The sequence below is a fragment of the Pteropus vampyrus genome, unplaced genomic scaffold, assembly GCF_000151845.1.
Source record: "Pteropus vampyrus isolate Shadow unplaced genomic scaffold, Pvam_2.0 Scaffold394, whole genome shotgun sequence".
In the NCBI taxonomy this organism is placed as follows: Eukaryota; Metazoa; Chordata; class Mammalia; order Chiroptera; family Pteropodidae; genus Pteropus; species Pteropus vampyrus.
Genome location: NW_011889175.1, coordinates 1,972,243 through 1,999,997, shown reverse-complemented (window position 1 = coordinate 1,999,997; position 27,755 = coordinate 1,972,243). Strand labels below are relative to the sequence as shown.

At 41.1% G+C, this 27,755-nt stretch overlaps 2 protein-coding genes and 2 pseudogenes across 15 annotated transcripts in view; 1 reads left to right on the top strand and 3 right to left on the bottom strand.

Moving 5' to 3' along the window:
- Positions 1 to 12,422, bottom strand: part of CDH3 (cadherin 3) — a 96,174-nt gene extending 83,752 nt beyond the window's left edge. For 3 of the 4 annotated variants that reach the window (XM_023523476.1, XM_011380554.2, XM_023523478.1), the window contains exon 1: positions 3,533 to 3,855. The gene's annotated coding sequence lies outside the window, so the exon portion shown is untranslated. Of the gene's footprint in view, positions 1 to 3,532; positions 3,856 to 10,688; positions 10,755 to 12,298 lie in introns of those variants that run through there. The other variant, XM_023523477.1, reaches the window with a different exon arrangement.
- Positions 6,479 to 6,594, bottom strand: LOC111731756 (annotated as a pseudogene).
- ZFP90 (ZFP90 zinc finger protein) lies at positions 10,781 to 26,971 on the bottom strand. 11 transcript variants are annotated; one of them, XM_011380553.2, is made up of 5 exons: positions 26,717 to 26,971; positions 26,368 to 26,435; positions 18,388 to 18,514; positions 17,954 to 18,049; positions 10,781 to 14,633 (listed from the first exon to the last, which is right to left on the bottom strand). In XM_011380553.2, exons 2-5 carry the CDS (start codon positions 26,398 to 26,400, stop codon positions 14,608 to 14,610), a joined length of 282 nt encoding a protein of 93 aa, XP_011378855.1. In that variant the 5' UTR covers positions 26,401 to 26,435; positions 26,717 to 26,971; the 3' UTR covers positions 10,781 to 14,607. The 11 variants fall into 11 exon arrangements, with proteins under 11 accessions (XP_011378855.1, XP_023379257.1, XP_011378851.1 ...); XM_023523489.1 differs by having other exon boundaries at positions 10,781 to 14,630; XM_011380549.2 differs by having other exon boundaries at positions 10,781 to 14,578.
- LOC111731758 lies at positions 24,030 to 24,145 on the top strand (annotated as a pseudogene).
- Positions 26,972 to 27,755: the final 784 nt, after the last annotated feature.

Here is a 27,755-nt window from a genome sequence, read left to right as displayed (position 1 = left end):
CAGATGGGTTGGAAAATGGTGGTGGGGGGGTCCCTTAATCACCTTCCCCGAAAAGTGTTTGTGTGGTGAAATTAGAAAATAAACTGAAAGTGGAAAAGGACCAAGAATGTTCTTTCCTGACAGGTGATTCAGACTGGCTGGTGGTGGGAGTGGATGTACATGCAAGAAAAGGTTCCTGTAACTTGTGCAGGATCTCCATCAACTGAGCACCCTTGAGCTCCCAGGAAGGGCCCCCTGGGGGTGTTTTTCTGGCTCCAATCCCTCTTTTTCCCATCCCTTTCTGCTCTCCTCTTGGACCCCTCTCTCTGACCCTTTTTCTCCACCTTTCGCTTTTTACTCTCCTCCTCCACCCCACCACCAGCACCCAGGTCTCTAGCTGCTGACTCATCAGCATGGAGGACACATAGGTCACCACTTCCTTACATGCCCATGGGACATCTGGTTCCCTACTGACACCTTAGGACCTCAGTGGTAGGGCGGGGACTTAGCGGGTAGAGAAGGGTGTGAAGAATCCTGCTGGTCCTGGAAGGAGAGGTGATCCATAAAGATCCAATACGTATGCTATTTTGTCCCACAAAAAGGCCTCAGGCCCCAATCTTTTTGGCAGGCTTGCCATTGTTGTTCTGATGTGTTACTGGGTCTTTGGGTCAGTGGAGTTACCCCCACCCCAGAGTTGGACCCCCGCACGGGGAAATGCCACTGACCTGGCAACCTCTGGGGAGTGTCACACACTAAGAGGAGAGGCGAATGAGTGTCCCTTTTCTCTCCCTGCCTTTGGTCATTTCCTTGCTGGGCTCCTGCCCCTTTGCTGCTCACTCAAACCCTTGTTAGTACAGGGACTATTTGGGGGCAGAGGTGTGGCAGATCACACCCACCCCTTTCCAGAAGCTGCAGAGGTCCTTCTAGGTCAGATTGGGGATGGTGAGGCAGTGTCTGTGCCTGTGGAATCTTGGGATTTTTCTGAGCCCAGAGCTGGCATGGGACTCATTACCCTTTGGTTTAAACCAGGGTAACCTTTCCACTGACCCCTCAAATAGAGTCAAAATACCCACTGTAACTCCTCAGCTGGATGGGAAGTCTCCAGGTCAGCTCTCTCAAATCTGGCAGCAATTATGGGTCTTGAGGGGGCCCCTCACATGTTCTTGCTCATCCTCTGAATTACAACTTTTTATTCTATTCTATCCATTAGCTTAGATAACTCCGGTGGGGTTTATTTTTTTATTATAGTTGACATACAATATGTTAGTTTAAGGTGTGCAACATAGTGATTTGACATATACTTTATGATGTGATCACCACAATAAGTCTAGTAACCACCTGTCTCTTTACAAAGTTATCAAGATAGATTGACTATACATTGCTTTATTTTTACCATTCTTCCAGTGTTTACGCTCTGAAGGTATAATGTCTTTTTTCTTTAGCTGCTTTTAATGCTTCCTTTGTTTTTCAATCATTGTACAGCAATGTCCCTAGGGTATGGTCAACTGCCTCTCTAGGAAAGGAGGCACCCAGAATGTTGGGCTTATCGCAATGAGCTTCCCTTCTCTCTGGCATCTTGATTCCTCAATTCCCGGCTGTCTTGGCAGCTCTTCAATGCCTTCAAATAAATTTGCATTTTATCCAGCTTTTCTAGCTATTTCTAGCAGGAGTGTTAGTTTATGACAAGCTACTTTTATAGCTAGAAATGTAAGTATCACTGTCTTGGTTTTTAATTCTGTATGTTTACACTTACAAATGTAAGTATCACTGTCTTGGTTTTTAATTCTGTATGTTTACACTTACAAATAATGTTGTTTTATACAGTTAATTATTTAATTTATACAGTTTGCCACTTTCTTTGAGCTGTATTTTCTTGTGTCTCTATCTTTCTGGGATCATTTTATATGAAATAGAGCCTTTAGAATTTCCTTTAGTTAGGGTCTGCTCATGATGAAATTACAGTTTTAGTTGTATAAAAGAGACTTGTGTCCCCATCCCTGAAAAATGTTTACTATATAAAGAGTTCTATGTAAGCAGATATTTTCTTTAAGTACAATAATTTCATCCCTTATTCGCATGGCTTCCATTGATGCTAAGAAGTCAGATGTTACTTCTTTGAAGTTAATGGATTTTTTTCCCTAATTGCTTTTAAGATTTTATTTACTTTTTATGTTCTACTGTTTCACCATGATTTATCTAGTTATGGACTTATTTTCATTTATCCTCTTTGAGTTTGGGCTTCTTGAATCTGTAGTTTAGAATGGCTTTCATCAGTTCTGGAAAACTCTTGGCCATTAAGTCTTAAAATATTTCTTATAGCTTTTCCTTTATTTTCTTTCTGGGAATCTGATTAAATTTATGTTGGGCTCTCTTACTCAACAGATTAATGTGTTTTACTTTGCCTTTTGTACTTTCCATCTCATTGTCTCCGCCCATTAGTTTCTGAACAATTTCTTCTCACCTTTATACCAGTTCGTTAATTTTGTTTATTTGCTGTTAAACACAGTTTAATTGGCTATTTTAAAAATTGTTCTATTTGGTAATCTGCTATGTCAAGTTTTCAAGCTTTCTTGTTTTTGCAGATATTTTCAAATTTGTCTTTTAAATTCCTTTAAAAATACTATGAATTGCTACATTATACTTTTTCTCTGATACTTTCAGTATCTGAAGTATTTGTGTCTCTGTTTATTGTCTGTTATTTCTGCATGTTCTCTTTCATGTTGTTTCCTTGTCTATCTGGTCACCTTTGAGAATGTGCTAGAAGTTACTAAGAAATAGGGTGTGTGTGTGTGTGTGTGTGTGTGTGTGAATACTTTGATGTCTGAAATAATACCTTTCTCTAAGGATCATTTTCATTTACTTTTGTCAGGCACCTGGGCCAAACACTAGTTTGGTCAATGCTGTAGATTCTGAAGGCTCAGGTTCTCTATTCTGCCAAGAAAAACTGAATTTGGGAGACATGGCAATGCCAGGGCTTGTTCCTCCCAGTTCAACATTTTCTTGAGGGTGTCTTCATTTGGGGTCCCAGTTCAAATGTGGGGTGATTAGTAAGCCTCCCAGCTTTCAGCACTTTTTTACTTGTACCCCTCATACTGCAAGTCCACCAACCTTACACCTGGGTATCACAGGTGTCTTTCCTTCAGCAAATGCCTTTAGGCAAAGGCAGCTTTGAGTGCAGGGATTATGAACTGTCTCCCACTTCTCCAAGACTTTGATCCCTAATTCTTCATTCTTCTGTTAGCTCTTTGAAATGTTTTTCTTTTTTCAACATTTCATCCAGCTTAAGTTATTTCTATGGAAGAGCTGGTGCTAATCACTTGGACCACCATTACTGGGAGCGTAACCCAGTAATGGTTCATTATCCTCCCTCCAGCCTGCCCGCACAGGCCCTTTCCAGTCCCAAGGAAGGGAGCAGAAGGGAGGAGAGGAAGAGATGGTGTCACTGTTTTTACGACCTTGTTTTGGGGGAGTAGAAACTTATACTGTATTTCTCAGAAAAAGCCACACTTTTTCAGAGAGAAGAGCTATGATTACCTGGAGTTTCTCCACTTACCTAGATAATCTCATACGCTTCAATTTATCCCAATTTTGTCCAGTAGGTCACGTGATAGGAGCTAACCGTATCTAGCCACCCGGCAAAGCGCGAAAGAAGAGGGGAGGAGTTGGCCTGAGGTGTTCTGGCCTTGGGGCACCAGCAGCAGTTGGCGGCCGCTGGACGATAGCCTCGCACTGACAGCAGGACGCCGGGGAGAGACAGCGTCCTCGCAGAGGGAAGCGAACACCGAGCGCGGAGCACACACTGGAACCAAGCATCCAAGCAGAAGAAGCGAGCCGAGCAAACACCGCCCAGCGCCCGCGTCGGGGGCGGAAGAGGTCAGGCCGGAAGCGGAAGTGCATCCCGCCAAGGCTTTCGGGCAATATATTCTCCAGTCGCGCCAGGTTCCGAGCACTCAGAGGAGGCTCCTTTCGCGCGATTGTGTACGGCGCTTGGCGGACCGCGTTATTAAATGTTGGGGGAAGCGGTGGCCTTCCTTTGACACCTCTTTAATGCGCACAACTGGGACTTAACTGCTAATTCTAAATTTGGTGGTACAAATCTTTCCAACTGCTGTGGTGCCACCATTAAGAGGCCTGTCCCGCCACGCTGTCCAGCCCCCCTTTAGGATCCCCTAACCTGAGGAAAAGCAATTTTGTGCTTACTTACGGTTATTAAAATTTAGTATAGTCCAGTTTAAAACTCCAGACTCATAGCTTATTTTTAGATGCCCGCATGCCCGGCCCGCTTCACTGAGCGTCGGTCGGGTGAGGGCGAAGGAGGAGGAAGGTGTCTGTCCTCTGGGGTAGTCCTGTTCAGCCTGGGGCCGGTGGCCTGTTCTGACAGGGCGGTCCCTTCACAGGGACATGAGCGGCTGTCTGGGGGCTGCATGCATCTTCTCCCAGTTCTGTGTGTTCATTCACAGTGGGACAGCGTAGTTTCTCCTTTGGCCACTTCGGTCCTCGCCTCTGAGCCCTCTCCTGGTGGGTCGTCCCCTAGTTTGGCTGGGCAGCCTCTGGGAGACAGCCCTAAGGCTTCTGCCACCCTGTGTCTTCCTTCCTCCCTTCCGGGAACTCCAGGCACAGGGTAAACATATGTCCCGATTTTAGAGCACAGCCTCAGCTTCCCATCTGGTTAGCTACCCCTTCATTCTTAGGAGTCTGGTTCTGGATGATCAATTATGTAGTTGCCCTATCCATGATCAACTGAAATCCTGTCTTGTGATCTCTGGCATCAAAGAAAAACATGGAGTTGTCCTATCTTTCCTAGGCACAACACAAACGCGGGGCCTTGTTGGGCTTCCATGCTCAGCTGCTATGGGCTACTCTAGCAGCTCCTCCCTTCAGAAATCTCGTTAGTTGTGGGCATCTGTTCCTGTCAATTTCTTTCCACCCCCTTACCACCGCACACACTCTTCAGGGGTAGACAGCAAGGGTGGAGGCAGCCCCGAAGTGGGCCTGTGGTTTCGCTGAGGATAGACACCCAGCTCTAGTGACTTCGGATGTCCACAGTATCTCCAGCCATCCTCTTGGTGCCTGAGTCCTCAAGTCCCATAGGGAGGGAGAGGCCTCACCCCAGGACCATAAGGCCCTTCTCCTCTGGATCTGACCCTTGTTGCATGGTTACATGTCAATGGGGCACAGGAGTGCAAGACTGTGCAAGTCTCACACCTCCTAGTGAGTCCTGTGGCACCCCTTAGACTATAGGGGTACATGACATTTTGTTTTCACCTTTGAGGCTTTATCAGCAGTTCCAAGCCAAAGTCCTGTGACATGTCTTAACTTTTGAAAATGAGCATTAAAATTCAAGAACAATTGGTAATTGCTAGTTTCATAATGCACATAGTAAAACAAAAATCCCATTGGTTATTACAACTAATACTTATCATATAGCACAATAAAATATATTTGAAGTCAGAATTTCTTGGTTCCTTTATCCATTAAAATGTGTTTGTACAAAAAAGTGTTTTCCCAAAATTACAAGGTTTTCACTGAAATTTATTAGCAAAAATTCTCTCCTTCTACTAAGTCCCGCAAATAATCACTTAGGTTCTTATCTACAGGAAGCCCTTTGCTTCCCTGCTCTCCCTTTTTAATTGGTCCCTGAAATGGCATTTCTAGAGTGGAAATGACATTACTTGATCCTGACAGTGCTAAGACCTCTCTCTTCTTTCTTGGACTTAGATCAGCTTCTCCCCTTGGGAGCATGAATGCCTATTTTTCCTTTCCCTGAATCCCTTAGGCATGCTAGATGTACAAGACAGACGGGCTCATACCCTGAGGAGAACCAAGCAGATGGCTTTGTGGGAAGAAGGACCAGATAAGAGCAAGGAGGTCGACTTTGTAAAAGATTTTAAACATTCAGAGAGGCATATACAATAAACACCTCTGTAGGGAGCTAAAGCTCCCCAAATTCAAGAGTGCATGGTTTATCTCGGGAGGCCTGCTTGCATAAAAAGGAAAAGGCTGGTTCTGTGGAATTCCAGGAAGAAGATTAAGTATAGATAAAGGGAGTGTCAAAGGGAGTGTCAAAGGAAGTGTGGATTGTACCTTGATCTTCAGGATGTTACTTTAATTATGTTATCTTGGGATACCAAAAGGAACAGATTATGTATAAAAAGAAGGATAAGAAATAAACTCGGAGAGACAGTTGTGAGATCTGTTCTCCCTCCTGCACCCTGTCTGTCTTCTCTTTTTTCTCAGTCCCCGCTCCCCCATTCAGGTACCCGGTTTGACTTGGTCGGCTGGCTTCCGACACACCTCTGCATCACACTTTTAACAAATGTTAATCATGCTATATATATATATTTTTTTTTTAAATGACACTTTAAGCCTTCGTATCCCTCTCCCTTCTAGTTCCTGAGGAAACCACCATTCTGAAGCCGATATTTTAATACTTTCCTACTTTTACTTCATGAATTAAAAAAAAAAATAGGTATCACGTTTGTTGTTGTTGTTGTTTTTATGCCTACAGCACCTGGTCTTCCTAGGTGGTCTCCCATCCAAGTACTAACCAGGTACAACCCTGCTTAGCTTCTGAGATCAGACATTGGGCTTATTCAGGGTGGCATGGCTGTAGACCATGGACCATGGCTCCACTGAGACGCAAACCCAGGACCATTTGCATGTAAAGCAGACATGCTAACCACTACACTATGGAACCACATCATAGGTATCATGGATTTTTAAATGTTATAACATATCACACTGTGTGTAACCTTCTGCAATTTTATTTTCAATATTAGGCACGTTAATACATGTATATCCAGTTCAACCATTCATTGAGTTACTGCCCTTAGTCATCAAGCTGTTCACTTGTTCTTGCATACCTTTCTGTATGTATGTTATGCTTCAATAAAAGTTACCCCCCACTCCCACCAATCCCTACTCTCATGGAGCTTACCTTCTAGAGTAGGACATATAATAAATAAAATATTTAGAACGTCAGGTGGTGGTAGGTACTATGGAAAAAAAATAAAGCTGGGAAGGGAGATGGGGTATGCCATAGAGGACTGCTATTTTGAAAGGGTGGTCAAGGAAGGGCTCTCTGGTAAAATCTGAACCAAAGATCTGAAGGAGGTGAGGGACCAAACCATGTGATATCTAGGGAAGGGGCATTTCAGGAAGAGAGAACAGCAAATGTAAAGGCTCTGAGGTGGAAGCCTGCCACGTATTTGTTACCGCAGGGAGGCCAGTGGGCCCAGAGTGATCAAGAAGGAAGACAAGTGGAGAGTCAGATATAATATGGGCAGTAATACTATGCAGGGCTTTTATTTTAGCTTTTATCTAGTGAAATGGAGAGCTATTAGAGGGCTTTGAGCAGAAGAGTGACACCATCTTAGATTTTTAGTGTCATTCTGGCTGCTGAACTGCAAATATGAAGAGAGGCAAGGGTAGAAGTGGGGAAACCAACTAGGCAGCTATTGGAAATATCTGGGCCATAGATGATGATTTGGGCTAGGGTGGTGGAGGCAACAAGAAATGGTCATCCTCACATATCTTGCAAATCAGGAGACAGGACTTACTGAAGCTTGGATGTGGGGTGTGAAAGAAAAGAATCAAGAATGGTTCCCGTTTGGGGGCCTAAGCAACTGGATGGGATTGCCTTTTCCCAGATGGGAAGACTGAGGAAGGAATATACTTGTGATAGAGCTGGGAGGTGAGATCATGGGTTAGTTTATCTTTGGACATGTTAAATTTGAGTTATCTTGTAGACATCCAAGCGGAGACGTCACCCAGGCAATTGGTTGTAAGAGTACAATCTTCTGGGCTGGAGATATAAAATTTGAAGTTACAACAAGTAAATGGATATTTAAAGCCATGAAACAGGATGAGGGCCTCAATGAGGGTGGCTGGAGTTTTAAAAAGAAAAGAGGTCCAAAGACAGCCCTAGGACAATTCCCATTTCTAGAGCAGGGCAAAACAAAGAACCTGAGAGAAGTAGCTGTCAATTAAGTATGTGGAAATCTAGGTAAGTGTGATAACCTGGAAGCCCAGTGAAAAAATGTCAAGTGTGAGGAAGTGATCAACGGTACCAAATAATGCTGAAAGATCAAGTAAAAAGATTGAAAAACGATTTAACCACATGGAGTCCATCAGTGACCTTTATACATATATTTACATATATGTATAAACATGAGGAAACATACATTATTATGCTGATGGGATTCAGTAGACAAGAAAAAAAGAGATGCATGAAAGAGGACAATTATAGGAAAGCAGTCCTAGTTTAAGGACAGGATATAATACACCAGAGAAGTTGGTCTGAGATAAGAGAACAGGAACAATAAGGAAAGAAAGAGCTAGTGGGCGAGATGCATGTAGGTGAGTAGTTCGTTGTCTTCTGATCTTTATTTTTCTGTTAACTAGGAAACAAGGTCACCAGCTGAGGGAGGACGAGGGTAAAGGACTGAGGACCAGCTGGAGGTTGAGAAAAGTTATAAAATAGTATCTTAGGAGACTGGGACAATGACTGGACTAGGGAACAAATGCTTAAAGTTAGCAGTCAGAAATTTAAAGTAGGACCAGTCACCATGGCTCCATTTTTCTCCAGCCACATTGGCACAGCAGCAGAACAGGCAGAGCTAGAATATTTTGTTTTGTCAGATGCTCTGGTTCTTTTATTTAGGTATTGTATTATATGAAGTAAGAATATGCCACCACTTATTAACCCATTCACTTACTGACAGACATTTGTGTTGTGTCCATATTTTCACTATTTCAAACACTGCTGCAGTGAGCATCCTTGTGCATGTCCAACGGGAGAATTTCTAGTCGAGGGTACATAGCTAGTCTAGGGTATATATACTGAATCATGAAGTATGCTTAGTTTCAATTTTACTGGTTATTGCCAAATTACTCCCTAAATGATTATACCAATTTACCCTCCAACAGCAGTGTATAAAAACTCATTTTTCTCCTTCCAACTTTCTGAATTTTTGTCAGCCTAATGGGTATGAAATAGTATCTCACTGTTTTCTTTTGCAATATTCTGATTTCAAGATTGAGCATCTTTTCATTTATAAGTCAGTCTTCATTGTCTATCAACAAATCTCCACTCTATTGCTCACTTAATGAGACTATTATTAAGTAACTACTATGTGTCTAGCACTGTGATGATCAGAGAAACAAAAAGTTAGCAAAATAGATGTGCTCCCAGCCATTCTAGTACTCACAATACAGTGCAGGGTGAGGGGAGAACACCAAATAATTAAATACAAACTGTTGTAACATGAAGAATATTAACAGTAACCTATGAAAATTTAAGAGGGAGACCAATTTAGCTGAAGTAGGACAATCTGTGGCAATCTGACCGCCATTTGCTCTTTTGCACTTTTAACAGATGAGTAAGAATGAACTAGTTTAGTAGCTATGAAGGCCTAAGCATTACCATCATCATTACACCTACAAACTTCAGAAGTGCTTTCTTATCTTCACATGGAGCATAGAGGTGTCCTAGATGCTCTTGGGGATATAATACCTGCCCTGAGGCCCTTCCCCAGATGTACCCAGATATGAGAAGTGGGAGACTGGCTCCCCTTTGCAATCTTGAGATGATTACTTCTGTGCTATCTTATCTAGTTTATTCCTGTATGAGTCAAGTATTCAGCGTCATTATTATAAAAATCAATGCCAAAAACAATCCAAATATCGTCACAACAGTAGGAGACTTGTTGTGGAGATCCAGAAACTAGCAACATGGAAGATATTTATGAGAAAGCTCTTTTAAGTATGACACAAGGTATTATTTATAGTATGGGCAAATATAAATATCTGATATATTAAGGTATGAAGGTTGTGAGTGAATTTAGGGAATTTAATTTACTGAGTCAGGAAAACCATTCCAAGGCCATTCCTCATTGTGTCTGTTTGGTCTCTGACCAAACCTACCAGCACATCCCTCTACTCACTCACTTCCAAATCACTCTGTGCATTATATGCAGTTCCTTGAACATAACATGGCTCTGGAGACATGTTAGTGGTTAACAGCTATGCCTTTGCAGCCAGTTGGTCTGGGTTTGAAGCCTAAATCTGCCATGGGGAGTATAACCTAGAGCAAGTTACTTTACCTGAGTTTTTCCCATTGTAAAACAAGGATACAACACACGTATTAGCATTCTTTAATACAAGCAACAGAAATCTGACGAGGTTGGCTTAATCAAAAAGGGGGTAATCATTGGAGACTACTGAATTCCAGAAAGGGCTTCAGAAATTGAGCCAGGTCCAAAGACCTCAGGAATCAGAAATGAGAACACCATCATGTCAGTAGCACCTCTCCTACTACAGCAGACTTCCCCTCTCTGGTAAGGAATCAGGCTCCGGGAAGCTCAAAACCTTCATCTTTTTGGCCTACCAACTCAAAATCAAAGTTTCCCTGTCAACTCAGTTTTGAAAAAAATTGCTGGCAAAGGAATCTAATATTGGCTCTACTAGGTCATATGCTTTCCTCCAAAACAATCACTGAGTCCCAGGGATATCCTGACTTCTATTCCTGTGGTCAGTACAGCAGGGACTGTTACAAAGAAAAAAGGGAGAAAAAGGCTGGGCAACAATAGCTACTATAAGACCTAGAATAGAGAGATGTAAGGATTAACTGAAATGATAGCTATAAAATACTTAGCAGAATGTCCTTTAAGTAGTAAGCACTCAATAAATGGTAATTGTAATTAACTCACCTGGCTGTGATGTTTAGCAGTTAATCCCTCTGCCTTGATGCGTCACTCTTTAATCTTAGCCAAGTTCTGAAAATTGAAAAAGACAAACTGACTCCCATTCAACTAAGGCTATTTATTGAACTAATACAGTCGATGTTACAAGGATGCATTTCATGTGGCCTAGAAAGCTGGGTATTCCTAAATGCATGGTGCATGGTGACTGAGACTACAAAATCCTCTGCTCAACCAGACACACATATATTCTAGGCTCCCTCCCTACTAATAAAGATGTGGTGAGATTCAGAGATTGGCTGGATATAGGCCAGGCTCCATATACAAATCAGTGGTCTCCTTTGGGTCTTCTGGAACTTCTTTATAAGCTTCCGTAACAGTAGGGTAGCACGCGATTGGCTACAATTCATGCTATTCTTACAAATAGTCCACTATGGGAATCCCGAAACAATCAGCAGCAAAATGAGTTCCTGACAGGTAACCTAACCAAACGGTAGGAGAGGGTGTGAGTAGAATTATCTATTGTTAAACTATGTAAAAGACAGCACAAACATGGCCTTAGCGTTGTGTGTGTGCTAAGCATGGAACACCGTAAACACGATATTTTTTGAATGGCTGTCATCTTGGAAGGGCAGATCTGCTAGAGTATCTCATCTTGCTCCACATGTGATATATGCATTGGGCTAAACATCCACATTTTAGCCCTCAGGCAAATTTTTCCTGCAAAGAATTACAAAAAATGTTTGGGAGCTGCCTTATGTTGTCCAGGATGAGACAAGGATGATGGATTCTGCTACCTGGCATACAAGCAAGCCAAAAGGAAAGGTTTATCACCACCACCACCAATATCACTCCTCCCCATGATTCATCATTGAGGTGAAAAAGTTTGCTTATCTTAGGGTTGAGATGCCCTCGTATGAAAGGGGCCAATGCCCACAGTTGCTTCCAAATTTATCTGCACTGTTGGTGCCAATAAACCAACCAAGCTTCTTGAAATTCCTTTAGGATAGCGTATGGGAGGGATTAAGAGACATTAAAGATTGTAGTGGGCTACTGAAGCTTAACTCAGATTTTACTGATGGAAAAGCACCATAGATATGTATTTTTTTAAAGTTATCTTTTAATGGTGAAACATTTCCAAGGCACACATGCTGATTCTCTAAACTGATTTAAAAGACAAATTTTATGGTAATAGGTAAATGGATTTATACTTCCCTAAAGTAAAATTGAGGAAAAATTCTTGTCTTAATTTTGTTTTCCCATTGATCCAATATAGGAAGCTTGTGAGCAATGTTTTGTTTTTGTTTTTTCATGGAAGTATCCAAAAAAGCACAATAAGAGGAATTAATATTCTATGAAACTGACATGTTAGCTGAAAGTATAATTATGATACTTGGGGGGAAAGGAATAAAATCACCAGTAGTTCAACCATTTACAGTTTCTCTTAACATTTTGGTTTGTAAGCTTCCAACAAGTCGCTTTAAATAAGACAAATTTGCATATGTCTTGCTGCCTCTTAGGCTTTTATGATTCCCAATGTATCCAACTCATGAGTGCTCATTAAATGTTTGTGCATCTGACTTAAAATTTATTTTAAAGCCCTCTGAATTCCAAAATACCTTTTCAGTGGCAAGACCTTGGGACCAAAGATCCAGGAGACCTGCATCCTCCACTCAGCTTTGCCATTATAAGCTGTATCACACTGTGTAAACTACCTCGCATCTTTGGCTTTCCGTTTCTTCATCTGTACAATAAAGAGGTTGGACCAGTAAATTCCTGGAGGTGAAATTGGTTTCCATGGTGAATTCAATTTAAGAGCTGCAACTGACTGCAGTAGTCAAGCAATTTTAAAAGTAAGTTTTGGTCATTACTGCAGGAATTTTGTTTATAAAAAAAGGCTGTAAACAATGAGAACTACAAGTTGAATTGTTAAAAGTTGGTGATCTGCATATATTTTTAAAAGCCTTATAAAGTCCAATATATAGGCATACCACTTCCAACAGGTTATATATATTTGTAATTGTTTTTACAAGTCCGTAATCAGATCTGTGAATGTAGCTTTTATTAAAAAAAAAAACAAAAAAAAACAACAAAAAAACACTATTCAGGAGCACAGTCTTCTCTGCACACAACACAGAAACACACATATCATTCATTACACTCTGAAGCTTTCTCTCCAGTAAGAATCCTCTGATACTGAGTAAGAATATTTTAGCTAAAGCTTTCTGCACATTGTTTAATTTCGGGTTCCTAGAATTTATTTCGCATATGAATTCTCTGGTGTTTAGTGAGAGCTGAGCTTCGACTGAAGTTTTTCCCACATTCCTTACAAGCATAGGGTTTTTCTCCAGTATGAATCCTCTGATGATCATGCAGATTGGTTTTCTTTCGGAAGGCTCGCCCACATTCATTACATTCATAGGGTTTTTCTCCAGTATGAGTTCTCTCATGCTGAATGAGGGATGAACTCTGACTGAAGGCTTTCCCACAGTCGATACATTCATAGGGTTTCTCTCCTGTGTGGGTTCTCTCATGTTGAGTAAGTGATGAGCGTCGGCTGAAAGCTTCTCCACATTCATTACATTCATAGGGTTTTTCTCCAGTATGAATTCTGTGATGCTCGATGAAACTTGTACTCCTTTTGAAAGCTTTTCCACATACATTACACTGATAGGGTTTCTCTCCAGGATGAGAAATAGGTTGTTGACTGAAGGCCTGCTCACAATCATAGGCGTTCTCTCCGGTATGGATCCTCTGATGGTCAGAGAAGTCTGTAATGTGACTGAAGTCTTGTCCACAGTCATTACAATGATAGGATTTCACTTCAGTCAGGGTGCTTTCATCTTGAGTAAGAGATGAGCTGTGCTTGAAATCTATGCTATAGTTATTGCTTTGGTAAGGTTTGCCTCTTTTATGAATTCTCATATGTTTATAAAGGGATGGGCTCTGACCAAAAGCCCTCCCACATATGCTACATTCAAAAGGTTTTTCTCCTGTATGAGTCCTCTCATGCTGTACAAGGGAAGAACATCGACTAAAGGCTTTCCCACATTCTTTACACTGGAAGGGTTTCTCTCCACTATGTGTGACCTCATGTTGAGTGAGGGACGTGCCATGCCTAAATGACCTTCCACATAAGTTACATCTATAGGGTTTCTCTCCAGTGTGAATTCTCTGGTGTTGAACAAGTGAGGAGCTGCGCTGGAAGGCTTTCCCACAGAGACTACACTGATAGGGTTTCTCTCCAGTATGAGCATTCTCGTGCTGACCAAGGGATGAGCTGTGCCTGAAGGCCTTCCCACACACATTACATTCAAAGGGTTTCTCCCCTGTGTGAATCCTCTGATGCTCAGTAAGTTGTGTCTTCCAGAGGAAGGTTTTTCCACAGTCAGTACATTCATGGTGTTTCTTTCCAGGATAAATTCCCTGATCTGTACCATTGGGGAAAGCTCCCTCTCCTTTATGAGTTTTCTCATGTTTAGTAAGTGATGATCTATGAATAAAAGCTTTTCTACATTTATTACATTTATAAGGTTTCTTTTTTGCAAGAATATTATTCTGATCAAGTAAGTCTGAATTATGTCCCAAATTGATTCCAAGAGTATCACATTCACTAGACTTTGAAGGAATGCTCAGTTGTGTAACCATGTCTGTATTCAATCTAGAGTTTCCACCAAATTTGTTTTGCTCAAAACTTTCCTCTGGTGTGATTATTTTCTTCTGGGTGGATACACCTGGCCCCAGATATCTCTTCCAGTTTTCTTGCTGTTTCTCTAACTGACTACTCATATCCCAAGCGTCTTCTAATGTGGCATGTGAGAGCTCATCTGTGCTAAAGGATACTTCAGATATGCTCTGCTGCAGATTTGACGATTTGGCTTCAGGCCTAGTCTTCCAGTCTGAAAGAAATCCAAAGCGCAAAAGTCCCCTATTTTCTTCTGTTGAAACAAACTGCTATAGTAGGAATGAGGAAATGAAAGAGATACAAATTACACATGACTCTGTTTTGAAATTAGTCCTGTAGCTTGGGGAGAAGACTCGAAATGGAGGAAAAGAAGAGTGAAGAGATGTGATAGTGCAGACTGCAGATCCAGAGTGAACGGTAAGTCCAAAATGAGGAAGCCTATCTAGGAGGGCAGGTTAGGGAAATAAGGGAATAAGTGATTATGTGAGTGTTAGGCATAGATACAAATGGAATAGAATCACAGTCCATCTTGCAGGATCCTATCTGCTCTCCATGACTCCTGTCCATTTTACAAACCACCACAGAATTTACCTTCCTAATATATCCATTTTATAATTTCTTTAAAGTCATCTCTGAGGCTCCAGATCTTCAAACCTTGCAGAGAAAATCTGCAGCCAATGATCTAACAAAAATAATTCTTTGATCTACTTCGAAATCAAGGGCTATACTTCACAAGTTGAGAAAAAGTAATATTTCAGGAGATATATCATCCTTGCCCTTACGACTGGGGCTATAGTTTTAGTCTATTTGAGTTCTGGTTCTATATTAATCACCTCTCTTAACCAAAGAAGATTTATTTTAATCTGCCTAATAAATTGATTTCTATACCTCTGTTTAACTTCAGAATACTAAGAGCAGAAAAATATTAATTTCTAGGTTCTAAGAATGGTAACTTTTAAAACCTAAGGGAAGGGAGGTTTCTGGAGTGATGGAAATGTTCCAGATCAATAGGAATTTGGGTTAGATGGGTGAATGCATTTGTCAAAACCAATCAGATAGTTAATATAAGAGTTATATATTTCATTGTATATAATGTTTTCTTTATAAAAAAAAAACAAATATCAAGCTCTGTTTAATGATATGCACATGGAAGAATGCAGGGGTGAAATATACTCATTCTGCAATTTACTTGGAAATATATCAAAAAGATAAATTGATAGGTAGGGATAGATGAAGAAATAAGCAATAAAGAAAATACAATAAAATGTTAACAACTATAGAATTTTGGTGGTAGGTGTATGGTGTTCACTGTGTAATTTTTTCAACTTCTTATTTGAAAATTTTTACAATAAAATGTTAAGATGAAATAAAACAGCATCTAAGGGGCCCTAAACCCTCAATTCCTTATCCTGTAACAAGACTAAATTCTAAATTCCTGAGAATGGAGAATACTTTTAGAATACTTCTCAGTGGAACATTAAAAAAATGTTTGTTGAAATAAATGAACAATAAAGTTCTCTCCCTTGCCAGATTCCATAACAATCAATCAAGTAATTTCTGACTGTCTTCTATGTACATGCTTCGCAACACAGATTAAATATATAGAAATAAAACAGACTATCCAGGAGCTTGAAATCTAAGAAGAGAAACAAGACTCAATTTTTTGATCCCCCCAAAAATCATTAGATGGTATATTAATTCTGAATTTGTGTTGTAGAGATGTTATAAATGATATTTGTGATCAGAGAAGGAAGAAGTAAATATATTAGTATATATTAGGTTTCATAAATTAGACAGACCTTGAACTTAAAGAATAGATGGCTTTGGATAGGTGGACGGTATTATCTAATGAAGTTGAGTATATGCTACTTATAGAGGACATTGAAAGGGAAGTTTCTGTTTCTGATAATGAGGTACAGGGAATAATAGCGAGGTTTTGTCACAGATAGGTGGTTTATGAAGTAAAGCAATAAAATCCAATATGGTCCATCAAGATGAATAGATAAAACAAAATGTAGCACATGCATACGATGGAATATTACTCAGAAACAAACAAATGAATACAAAGGAATGAAGTAATACATGCTACAACATGAACCTTGAAAACTTTATGCTAAGTGAAAGAAACCAGTCACAAAAGGCTACATATATAATTCCATTTATAGAAAATATCCAGAATAGACAAATCCATAGAGATAAAAAGTAGATTAATGGTTACCAGGTGCTGGGGGTAACAGGGAATAGAAAGTGACTTCTGATGGGTATGGGGTTTCTTTTTGGAGTGTTGAACATGTTCTGTTCAACATGATAGTGGTGATGGTTGCACAACTCTGTATATATCTGAGAAAGCACTTAACTGTATACTTTCAAAGGGTAAATTTTATGTTTTGTGAATTACGTCTCAAAAAAACTATGATCTTAAAAATCCAATATGAATTATGAAAAGAAAAAAGTGAGCAATTTCAACTGAGAATTATAGTAAACTAAGCCTGGGGCTTGGTTTAAGATGTCACTAGTAGCAGTTAAAAGGCAGGAACATCTAAGATACTTCTCAAAGGAAGAAAGTAACCTGGGTTGAAAGAAAAACACTAAACTGACTATGGTGTGTGGCCTGAGAGATTAGAAATCCAGCAGTTTCTAACAGGCCAAGAGAAAAATGGGTGATGAGCAACGTAGCAAAATGTGCTGGCTGGAGATGAAAGATGATTAATTTAGATTTTACACCTTTCATAAGAACTGCACAGGACTTCCAAGTGGAGGTGTCCTGTGAGAACAAAAAAAAGTGACCAGGGTACAAGGATGATTTCTGAGTCTATACATATAAAAAAAAAAAAAAAACCAACAAAAAAACAACAACAACTGCAACTACCAGAAGGCAAGCACGCTTTTAGGGAGGTAACAGAGAAAGAATGGGGAGGAAGCTTGAGGGCTGACTCTTTAAGGCAGATTTGCTTAGGGGGAAAAGCAAGAAAAGCCAAAGACCTAAAGCCAAGAAGCACTTAACAAGCGGAGGGACCAGGAGAGGATAATACTCCAGAACTGCAGAGGGAGGTAGTGAATCAAATCAGCATGAATGCAAGATGGAAGGAAGACCGTGTTGCTCCCCAGACAGGTATTAGAGGAATATAGTCCAGAGAAAGAAGTCTGAAAACAAGTTATAAAGGAAGGGAGAACCAAGGCTGTGGGTATTTCCTACAAGTCTGGGGCATTCCATGGTAAAAGCAGTAAGATAAAACAAAGAAGAGACATGGAAGTTCAATTATGTCTGAATGAGTAAGAGAAGAGATCTCTAAATAATGACGGGACACTGAGGACACCAGGGAAGAAAATAATCCAGAAAGTAGGGTTACAGGATAGAGAGAGATGGTATTTTGAGTGTAAATAAAACAAAGGATCTTTTCCTCTAAGACCTACCAGAAGCAGAAGCACCCTAATGGAAAAGGGAGACATACAGAGGTGTCATCCATGAGATAGATAACCTCCTCTTCCAGTCTAGGAGCTCCCAGGACAGAATTATAAGGGGCTCCCCCCTCCCTCAGCTCTGCCACTGTCTATACTGCTTCCTACATGCTTAATTCTCACTCTTTACCTGGAAAGAAAGGTCTTTGGATTTCTCCCTCTGATAGCCATGGTTCTTCTCCTTGCTCCAATTTGAAGATCACCTCTGGCTTGGAAACTTGATATCCTGCTCATGAGTGAAAACACAAGATCTGGTTGTTTGTGCAAGTGGACAAAGAACTCTCCTACAAGTCAGTACTAGTCCTTGAACCTCAGGAACTCTGAAGAAAAAAAAAGGTTTAACTTGAGGAATAAGGCAATCAAATGATCTACTTCTAGTTCTACAAAAGAAAAACCTTTTTTACCTAAAGAGGTTCAGAAACCGGTGAGGCTGAGTCCCAAAACGGTGAACAAGATGTGACCCTGAACACAGTCACCTGAGCTATAGTCAAAAAGCCCCACAGCCTTAGCAACCAGGAAAGGAAAGACCCACCAACAGGCAAGACATTGAGATGTGGTACTTACCAAGAGAAACCAGGTTGCTGTAGTTCTCCAACATCACATCTCTGTACAAGCGCCTCTGAGCAGGGTCCACGTGGCGCCATTCTTCCTGGGTGAAGTCCACGGCCACATCCTTGAATGTCACTGATTCCTGTAGGATCACATTCCCACTCAAGGAGGATCAACCCTACAGATGCTCCCATGGCAATACTGGGAACATACCATAGGGTCTATCAGAAGGAATGATCACACATTTAATACGCTGAGTGTGCGATGTTGGCATAAATATACTAGTTGTTTACGTAATTTTATAAAGAACCTAATATTCAGGCAGGAAAATTACGAGGGGCAATATGTCATGCAATCCTGTATCCCTACTTAGGTTTTGTCGTTTCCCTTCAAAGCCAAGCCTTTTTATACAATCGTCAATTCCTTCCTGCCTTTGCACTTTTTTTGTTACAAAATCCAAATATGGTGGAAAATTAAGAGTGGCAGCCCTCCTTCACGCCTATCACCAATCCCACTTTACCTAAAAATAACCGCTGTTAACTTTGGTGCATATACTTAAGGGTCCCTTTTCTGTGTTTCACAAACAAACATATACAGTGTCTTGTTCTACAACTTAACGATGTATCTTGGAGATTTTCCCATAGCAGTATGTATAATTTCACCTTATTCCTTTGAATTGCTCCACAGCACTCCATAGTACAGCTGTATTATAACATACCCATTACCCAAAACCAACAGCACCCATTGTACTAAGAATAAGATTCAAGCTCCCATCATTCAGTGGGCATCCTCACTGGGCTCTAGCCGTGCTGACCTTGAACACATCAAGCTGTTCTCACCCTGGGCATTTAACTTGTTACTCACTTTCCCCTGAGGATCCCCACATAGTTGATAACTAGTTACTAGTTATTTAGGTCTCATATCTAGCATCACCTCCTCAGAAAAGCTATCTTAGCATTTTCCTCTAATTTACTGTCTATCATTTTATCGTGTTTAATTTTCTTCCTAGCACAGGTATCTCTCACTGTCCAAATTCCTGCCACCTGGCCTCGGAAACCATTTCAAATAGATTCAGATAAAAAGGACACTTGTACTTCTAACCATTACCCGAGATTGCTTACTTGTTACCTTGTCTGTCTCCCAACTGTGAGCTTTCATGAGAAGAGAGACTTCATCTATCTCCATCATAGCTATCTGCCCAGACTGATGCCCAGCACACAGTGGATGCTTACAAATACCTGGTGATAAGTGGACCAGGTCGTGTTAATAGACATTTGGATTATTTCCAATATTTTGCTATTATAAACATTACTGTACTAAATATTATTTGTGCAATTATGCTAGAATTTCTCTAGAATAGACAGCTAGAATTTAAATTGCTAGTCAAAGGTCTTTTCATGCTTCTTATCCCACTCCAATCACTTTTTCCTTACTACCCCACTGAAACGAGGCTGGCTGGGGTCCCCCATGCCTCTCAATTGTCAGTTCTGGTGCTCGTGGGTTAATTTTTGTCTTGCCTCAGTAGGCCTTGTTATGGTGTCTGTTATCTATTGTTCGCTGTGCTCCCAGAGTGTCAAGACCTGTTTCAGGTACCTTTAAATCTCCAGAGGTCAAAATCATTTTGGTATGTAAAAGACAATTAAGAGTTTGCAAAATTATTCAGGTAAAATATACTCTGAAATCTCCACTGTGAGTTAGCCACTCTGAGTCAGAGTAACTTTAGGGCACTCCCAGTGCTGCAGGCCACACCTATAGTAAAAGGATCCAGTAACATCCTGTGGATACTGCTCACTCTTCTTCCAGATATAACTGGACCTCAATATAAACCCCTTCTAAAAAATTAATAAGAAGTAGCAAATGTTCCCCCTCCTTCTTCATGCTGACATAAAAGTACCATGGCCAAATAGTGGAGCCCAGATCAAAGAACTGGAAACAGCACATATTCAGTTGAGAAGACTCAACTTCATGGGCCCCTAAAAAGCTCCACAACTAACAATGTGTAATATCCTTGGCAAATTGCAGACATCCTAGGGATCCAATTTTCTCATCTATAACACGGGTCCCCTAAACTAAAGTAAGAGTTTTAAGAGCAGAAGGGCAATTCCAGAAAGTACATGTGCAAATGTAAAGACACACAGTCCTTCAACTCTAATGTTCCAATTCTGGAGGAGAAATCCACTCGAACTGTAACTTGGGAAACTTCGCAAAGCTGAAAACCAGAGAATGGCAGCTAATGTATAAAAATAATCTAATTTATAAGCTCCCCCCAAAGACCAAGTCAGTTTGCCCAATTAGAACACATTAAATTAAATGGCATACAGTATGGTGTTGTCACTCAAGTACTCAGTGCTCTCTGATACCAGACCAGTAGTAGTTTGGTAAGCTGAGAATCAACAGCATACCTAACAACTGAGTACAGAGAGAAGCATTAGTGTTAGCCTTTACACACATACACAAATGCTCTATTTAGGCTAATGGCATCACCATCTGCAGTATCCCAACTGGAAACCTAGCCCTCATCCTTGACTCTTCATTTTTCTTCTGTGCTCTGAAATCACCAAGAGCCTCAAAAATGTCTCCTATATGCAGTCCCTCCCCTTCATCTTCCAAATTTGGCTCAAATCGTCCCTTGCCAAAAATACCACGAATCCAGGCAATAACATTCTAGATCTACGCTGTCTAATATAGTAAACAACTAGCCACATGAGGCTACTGAGCACTTGCAATGTGGCCAGTCCAAATAACATGTGCAGTAAGTGTAAAATACACACTGGATTTCAAAGACTTAATATCCCCTTCCCTGCAAAAGTAAAATACTTTATTAACAATTTTAAAATATTGATTCATGTAGAAATGGTAATTTGGCTATACTGGGTTAAATATGTCACAAAAATCAATTCCACCTGTTTCTTTCTATACTGTGATTACTAGAAAGATTTAAATTACACATGTAGCTTTTAGACAACACTGTTCTAGATTGTTCTAGAGCTCCACCTCAGGCCATTTTCTTCAGGCTACTGAATCATCTTTCTCTCAAACTCTGCCTCCTGCCACATACCCCATGCTTCTACCATATGTAATCTTTGCCCTGATTATATCAGTTTTGTGTCTCCTTACACCTCTGTAGGTACTGTTCTGACCATCATGTACTTTCTTCCCTCAGCTCTAAAGGCAAAATTCCTAGACATCCTTCTAGAATCAGTTCAATAGGCCCTTCCCTTCTGAAGCTCTTCCAGATCCCTCATCTGCCCTCACCTCCCTTCAGCATTGGGTCCACATCTACATTTCACAACTGTAACTGTTTATTCATGTTTTCTCCCTCAACAAGTTCCCAAACTCCTTTTTACTTTAATATCTCCAAGACCAAGCATGTTAAAATTGTCCAGAATCACATGGACAATTAAAAAAACTTGCCCATGTGAGGGCCCTTCCAAACAACTTTTAAAACCTCCTTATGTGATTCGTTATAAAGGAGCAACAGCTAACATGTATTAACCATTCACCACAGGCCAGGTACTGAGCTCCATCACGCATGTGCACTCTCTCACTACATTTCCCCGTTGAAGCCTTACTGCCCACCAAGGGGAGCAGACACCTTTCTCTGACTGGTTCTGAAGCATGATCCTGGTTAAGAACCACTGTCTGGAACAGAGAAGGCACTCCAAAAGTGTTTGCTGAGTGAATGGAATCTGGGTAATTCTCACCAAAGGAAAATGAGTAGTCATTTTGAAGATTAAGAAAAATTATAGATCAGTGAACTAAATTCTTGGCTTATAAAAAGTAGTAAACAGAAAAACGATGACATTAATAGCCAAATCTAAACACAATTTCCTCTTAAACACCAGCCAAACAGAGAAACCTTAGACAAATCCAGTTTAATTAAAAAAAAAAAAAATGAATGTAAGGTAAAATACACAGTATGTTAAGGAATGTGAAAAATCTTAATGAAATAATTTTTAATTAAATTACCATACTGACACAAAAAAGTAGAAACCTTAATAATTGAGGAAATAGTAGAAATTGTTCCCAAATCATTCTCTTTATAAAAATCCTGGCTCTAAATGTTTTATAGGTAAATTGTTTCAAAAGACAGAAAAAAAGGAAAAGCAATCTGAATGTCTACAAATTAAGGATATGCATGGCACCAAAAGTTTTCAAAGATCTCCCTTTCTCTGAAGGCTATTTCACTTAATACAGATATAAAGAATTTTTTAAATTGCATTTTCAAAAAATTATCTGCTGTAATCAATGGGATTTTATCCAAGTATTATTTATAATACTAAAAATTTTGGAAACAACCTAAATGTCCTATGAGGAATGGTTAAACAAATTTTGGTATGTTCATGCAAAGCAATATAATCTGGCCATTAAAATAATAAAAAAAGAAAAATCCTCAAAAATTATACGAAATTTAAAATATTAGAATTGAAAATGTTTCAGGGAAAAAATATGCACGAGAAAAAGGATATTTCTCGAAACACAGGTGCTACAGAAAAGGCATCATAAATGACTTTTTTTCTATTAAAAAGTCTACTATATATGCTCGCATACTTTATATTTATTTTAATAAAAGAAGTATAATACAAAGAAAAGTCAGAAAAATAATCTTACTTTGGAAATAGGTCTTAGAGGAATAAGTTTTGACATCGAAACATTGCATTAAAAGCAAAAAAATTTTTAAATGTTTTGCAGAAGTCATATTTCATACAGTTATTTTGTCAGAAAATTAGTGTCACTACAACTATAAAAATACCATTTTTTTTTCCATGTAAGGAGTAGAAAATGCAGAAAGTATAAAATTGCTGCTTGGGGCTCAGTGGTTATGAATGTTTGCTCATGTGAGGCCCACTTACTACATGTGCAGTTTGCAGCAAGGGATGAAATGAGTTATGCAGTTCTGCCCTAAAGGAGCTGAAAGTCCAATATAAGAGATGAGTGGGTAAACATATCACTCCATATGGCATAAGAACAGAACTATGACAGGTGTGCACAGGTGCTATGGGAATGCAGAAGAGGAGCACCTGACCTTACCCAGGGCTAGGATTGTCTGAGCTGAGGCTTAAAGACCAGCTCCAGCCAGCTGAGGAAGAAGCTGAGAAAGGGGACTTCCAGACAGAGCTTGAACATCCTTGGCAGCAAATATCCTGACCAGGTTCAGAAAGTGTCCTGGTAGCCCAGGAGCATCCTGAGTTTGGGTGACCTGAGCCAGCTTTTACTGGGTCTGTTCATCATGATGATCTAACCACAGAACTCTTGGGATCTGGAGTCAACAGATCAGGCCCAGTCCCTCTCCATTTCCTCCCCCTCATAGTAGAACACCAAGAAACCTGGACTCCAAGTGCAGTTTTCTTATAAAACTTTCCCCATTTCTTAGTGTTCTGGTGCCCTCAAATTTAAGAATGGTAAACACCTTTTTTTTTAAATTCCCAACTAAAAATGTACATATAGGAGGAAGAAAAGGATACACCATTTTTACATAGGTATGGCTCAACTCTGCAAAGAAGCCTGACTTTCAAACTCTTGTTCCTACACTTCCCAATTCACAACAATCTTTAAAACTAAGAAGAAACCGTACTGGACATGGTTCCATAGTGTAGAGGTTAGCATGTCTGCTTTACATGCAGAAGGTTCATGTCCCAGTGGAGCCACGGCCCATGGTCTACGGCCATGCCACCCTGAACAAGCCTGATGTCTGATCTCGGAAGCTAAGCAGGGTCGAGCCTGATTAGTACTTGAATGGGAGACCACCTAGGGAGACCAGGTACTGTAGGCATAAATAATAATAATAATAAATAATTAAAAGAAAAAGCCGTACCAGTTCCCTGCTCAAAATCATTGGCTCAAGTTATACTAGGTTCCTGAACATCAGACACACATCCTGCTGTTTCCAGAGAACTCATCCAGACCTTCAAGCCTGCTCAGATTTCACCATAAGCATAAGGCTTACCCTGGCTATCCTATTTAAAATTGTACTCCTTCCACAAGTTTCTACCTCCCCTACTCAATCCCCCTTATCTTTCTCTACCTTTTTTTCCTGAGGTACTGTCACCTTCCAGAATATCATTTAATTTACTTATTATATTTTCTGTCACGTCCTTCTAGGATGTAAGCTCCACAAAAGCAGAGAGCATTATAAATTTTGTTCTCTAATATACTGCACCCACCTAGAAAAGTACCTCAACACATTATAGGTGTTCAATGACTATTTGCTAAATGAATACATGAATGAATGAATGGGTTACCAAGGCCAAAAAAAAAGTCTAAACCCCCTTCTATTGTCATCTACCCACTGCCTGCCGCCCACACCGTCACAGAGGCCAATGGATTCATGAAAATGACCCTCATCTTTTTGACTCCCAACTCCCTGACCCACGGTCAATCATCTCTAACCCCATCCCCTTCATTTTCACCTACTTAGACTCTGCTCCTATTCAAAGGTGTTGCCACTGACTTTCCCACAGGCAGAACTTCCTCTCCCCTCTATGGTACTCACAACAGCCTCTGGACCTCTGCAACACTTGACATCACATTTCTTGCACTATACTTTGGCATGAAGCTGTATTCCCCCCAACTAAATTAACTTCCTGCATAAGCAGTCACATGACTCAATTACTCATCTTTTGCATTCCACTAAGGACCATGCTCAGAGAAAGGGAGCCACTGACAAAGGAAAATTTCCGCCTAAAAAGCCCCCGTGGTAGGTCTTGTCCTATTCTGCCCTTTAGCCCAAGTTAGGTAACCCAAGTGGATGGACTATCAGGCCATTCCATGAGAACAGTATAACTGAACCAGAATGCTTGGGGAACATAACTTTAAAAGTGAATCTTAAAGCAATCCCTAAAATTCACTGCTCAGAACACAAACCTACTTTCACCACTATAAAAGCAACTCCCCCCTGTGGAAAAGATCGTCACCCCCATGAGGTGTTAAGTCATCCTAATTCTCACAGCCTACTGAGGTAACACTTTGTATAGAAAGGTGCTGATGATGAGTGATGTGCTCTGGCTATCCTCAAACCAAATAACTGTCTTATGCTAGTATTGTTACTCGCCTTAAGCCTCACCCTGTAAAGTAAAAACATATAACAATTAGTAAAAGATATGCAGGCATTTTATATCAGTTTACACAGTGTGCATTTCATTTACTGTAAACTACTTTTAAAGTACAATACTCGTTGGTTATTTTTATCTGAATTGATCTTGTCTTACACACATAGCAACGAGAATGTGATTTTTTTCTTAGTCCTAAAAAGACTGGACCTTGTTATATTTTCATGATACACTCCACGTAAATCAGTGGATAACCTCAGAGTAGTTGTGCTTCTAGAAAATGCCTCCTTCCTCACAAGAAGAAACGGGTTCACAAATCAGCTTCATTATTAATTATACTGAAGGCTGGACATCAGGGGATGTGCACTATAATGCCTTTGTTAAAGCAGAAAAAGACATGAAAAGTTACCAGTCAAGTCCTCCTTGGTTTTTTTTTGTTTTCCTTCTTGCCCGAAAAGGCCTATCTCCAGTCTCTTCCTAGATAAATCCAGACCACGCTTCTTAGGTCCCTTAAGGTCTCTCTATGGACCCTGGGTCAGAGCTTGGCTCCTCTCCCCTTCACTGACAGTCATTTCCTCCAGTACGGTTTTCTGTCCTGTCACCTCATCCTCTCCATTCCTTATTGGCAGAGTTCAAGGAACTGGATGGGTACTCAGGACTCTCAACACTGTCACTTCTCAATACATCCAACCTTAACTCCTCCCAGAAGACCACACGGCCCTAGTCCTGCCCCACCCCATCCCCTGTCCGTCCAGTACTGGCCTACTTTCGGGAAACCTGCTCCCTTCAGCTCTGAACACCTTCGGTTTCACATGGCTAGGAGGCTCTGAGGGGGGCGACCGAGCCAGGAAAGGAAGTCGCCAGGATAACAATGACTGCTCCAAGCACGCCCCCGGGGACCTCATTAGATAGGACACCACAGAGCAGTAAAGACCTCGATGCTCACCTGGGGCGTTGCCTTCGGAGGCCTCGGGGCCATTCCTGCCTCGCTGGGGCCTGGTTCCCAAACAGGGCCTGGGGAGAAAAGAGAGTCCACTTATCCGGTTACAACCGCCGACTCGACCTGGTCTCGGCGGGCCCCCATCCATCCCCGACACTTTTCCCAAGGAGAGTGGTGGAGAGGTGCCCGGGGCACCGCGTGGGCCTGCTGCTCCCCCTCCCCCAAATTAAAGGTTCATCCCGTCCAGGACACACTCTGGCCACGCCCAGTCCCACCAGCAGGATAGAGGGCGCGGCCCCACAAACACACGCCAAACCCGTTAGAGGTGCAACCCCGACACGCGAACTCAAATCACCGCTTCCTGGGGTCTCTGGATTTTGCGACTGCAGGTTCACCCAGGGCTCGGGCAGGTTCCTTCGGCCCCGCTGCAAGCTCAGTTCTCTCCAATTCTGATGTGCAGCGGGGCGGCCCAAAGCGGCCTTAGCCGCACCGGGGCCGGACAATGGCTGCAGCGCCGGGGTAAAACCGGAAGTGCGCCTGCGCGCGCAGAGCCTCGCTCCTGCAACCCCGGGGTCTCAGCAAGCTCGCAGACTACACTTCCCAGAGGCCCCCGCGTGTGGGCGCTCAGAAACTGACCCGGGAGACGCCGCACATCTTTCCCAGCACAGCGGTGGGATACGCTGTGAGGGTTCAGCGAGTCGGAGAGCCAGACTTGAGTACTTTTACGTCCACTTATTCCAGTAATGGTCATTGAGCACCTTCTCTTGTGCTTGGGGCATGTTGCTAGCGGCGGGATACAGCAGTAGATCGGAAAAACTCTGTTTTGGGGGGTGAGCTTGAACTCCTGTGAACGAGGGAGTGCTACAATAAAAACGTAAACAGATCAACAAAATAATTTCAGGGACTGACTTCAGCCATAGGAATAAGATAGTGAAGGGAGTGGGGCAATGTTGCATTTCATCACAAAATGCTATTTCTTTGCCTCTTGTATGCCATCTTCCCCCATGTTATGCCAGCTTACTGAAGGTTTGAACTCTGACTCATCAGACCACACTCACTACCAATAAGACACTTGATGAGATCTTTAATGATGCTACAGAAGAGAAAAGAAGAAACTTCAGATACATCCATGGCCTTGTGAACAGTTCGCAGAGGCAAATGGTGCTACTTCTGTGTTATTCCATTTCTTGGTATACCATTACTCAGGATTTTGGGCTTAGGACGAACTATAAATGATGGAAAATTTCAACACCAAGATAGGTGAAAGCCAGGTATGGCTATCAGATTTACATAATTATGTTTTATATATCACAAATAGTCTACATTTCCTACACTTAGACTTAATTTCTCGACATTAGAGTATCGCATAGTCCCATGGTAGAAAATGATTGCAA